This window comes from Rasamsonia emersonii (genome assembly GCF_000968595.1).
Source record: "Rasamsonia emersonii CBS 393.64 chromosome Unknown ctg1118621760258, whole genome shotgun sequence".
Taxonomy (NCBI): Eukaryota; Fungi; Ascomycota; class Eurotiomycetes; order Eurotiales; family Trichocomaceae; genus Rasamsonia; species Rasamsonia emersonii.
In genome coordinates this window covers 6,517-7,829 of record NW_013563122.1, presented here as the reverse complement: position 1 = coordinate 7,829, position 1,313 = coordinate 6,517, and the positions used below count along the sequence as shown (strand labels likewise).

The following is a 1,313-nucleotide window of genomic DNA, read 5'->3' as shown; positions in this document are numbered from 1 at the left end:
AAAAGAAAAGAAAAGAAAGAAGAGAGAGAGAGAGAGAGAGAGAAAATTTGTTCAGAATAAAAGGAAAAGCTTCACGTGCACCCTCAGGGTGTTGAATATATCTAACATTCCTGGCGTGTTGTTCTCACTGACGGCCAATCAAGGAGCGGCTATTAAGAAATTGAGAGAGATCCATATCTCAATATAGCCGCTATTCTTTGACCATCGTTTAAGTCGTCTACACGCCAGTTGCCTGGACCAGGAATTGTGCTGCAGTCTGGGCATCGTCTCCATAAGACAAGTGAGCGAGGACGTTGGCACCATTTAAACAGACAGGGTCCCCTTCTGCGCAGAATTCTTTGACATTGGCTGAGGGAATGGAGCCAACAGCCTCTGCTTTAAAAGGGTCACCAAAGAGGACGGCAGCCTTAACCTGGTCCGCAGAGAGACTGCTTGCAGCATTATGGACCACCATCGCCCCTTGAGAGTAGCCGCCAAGGACGACCTTAGTATTTGGGCATTGAGACAATGCTTGTTTTACAAGACTTGCCATCGTAGGGCCACCTGATGCGCCGAGCAAAGCATTGCCCTGTAGGATATTAGTATATGAGTAAAAATCTGACGTCTGGACAGGCAATAATTATAGAAATCTGAAAGCCAATTCATAAAAAGCAAAGGATTCTTACCTCAATGGACGCTGGATAGTCAACACCTTGAACAGTAACACTATTGTTTGTGAGAGAACGAAGGGCGCTGGCCAAAGGAGGGCCTACAACGGACCCCATATTTCCCAACTCTGAAGTTCCTCGTGCGAAAATGAGCGTTAATGGCTGACAAGCGTCCTTATCTGTGACTCCGTTTTCAGTAATCGAACCAGCACGTCTAGTCACACGAGTCCCTCCCTGGGGGCTTTCACGACGAGTAACAGAAACATCTCGCGCTTTAAGTCCACTGAGCAAACTATCAAGGTCGCTGGACGAACTGCCACCTAGCCCACCAAGCAAAGATCCCAGATCACCTAGATTCCCCAGGCCGCCTAGATTACCGAATCCACTCGGAATTGGGAGGCCAGATGGAAACGGCAGACCAGATGGAAGCGGCAGACCAGATGGAAACGGCAGGCCAGATGGAAACGGCAGGCCAGATGGAATTATGCCAGAGCCTCCCAGGCCCAAAGAACCAAGATTGGTGGGCAATGGGAGATCTGCGCTTGAGCCACCGTTCCTAAAGGCCTGGGGGGAACGCTTTTCGGCATCTAATTCAGCATTTCTGACTGGGACTCCAACAGCTGAGCCGCACAGACTAATGATCAGGGCTGTGGTAGTTATCTTCAT

At 49.2% G+C, this 1,313-nt stretch overlaps 1 protein-coding gene across 1 annotated transcript; it reads right to left on the bottom strand.

The window, feature by feature from the left end:
* Positions 1-217: 217 nt before the first annotated feature.
* Positions 218-1,313, bottom strand: T310_5227 (uncharacterized protein; the record flags this gene model as incomplete). Its single annotated transcript, XM_013471907.1, has 2 exons — positions 218-568; positions 666-1,313. The coding sequence occupies 2 exons, from the start codon at positions 1,311-1,313 to the stop codon at positions 218-220; spliced, it is 999 nt and encodes a 332-aa protein (XP_013327361.1).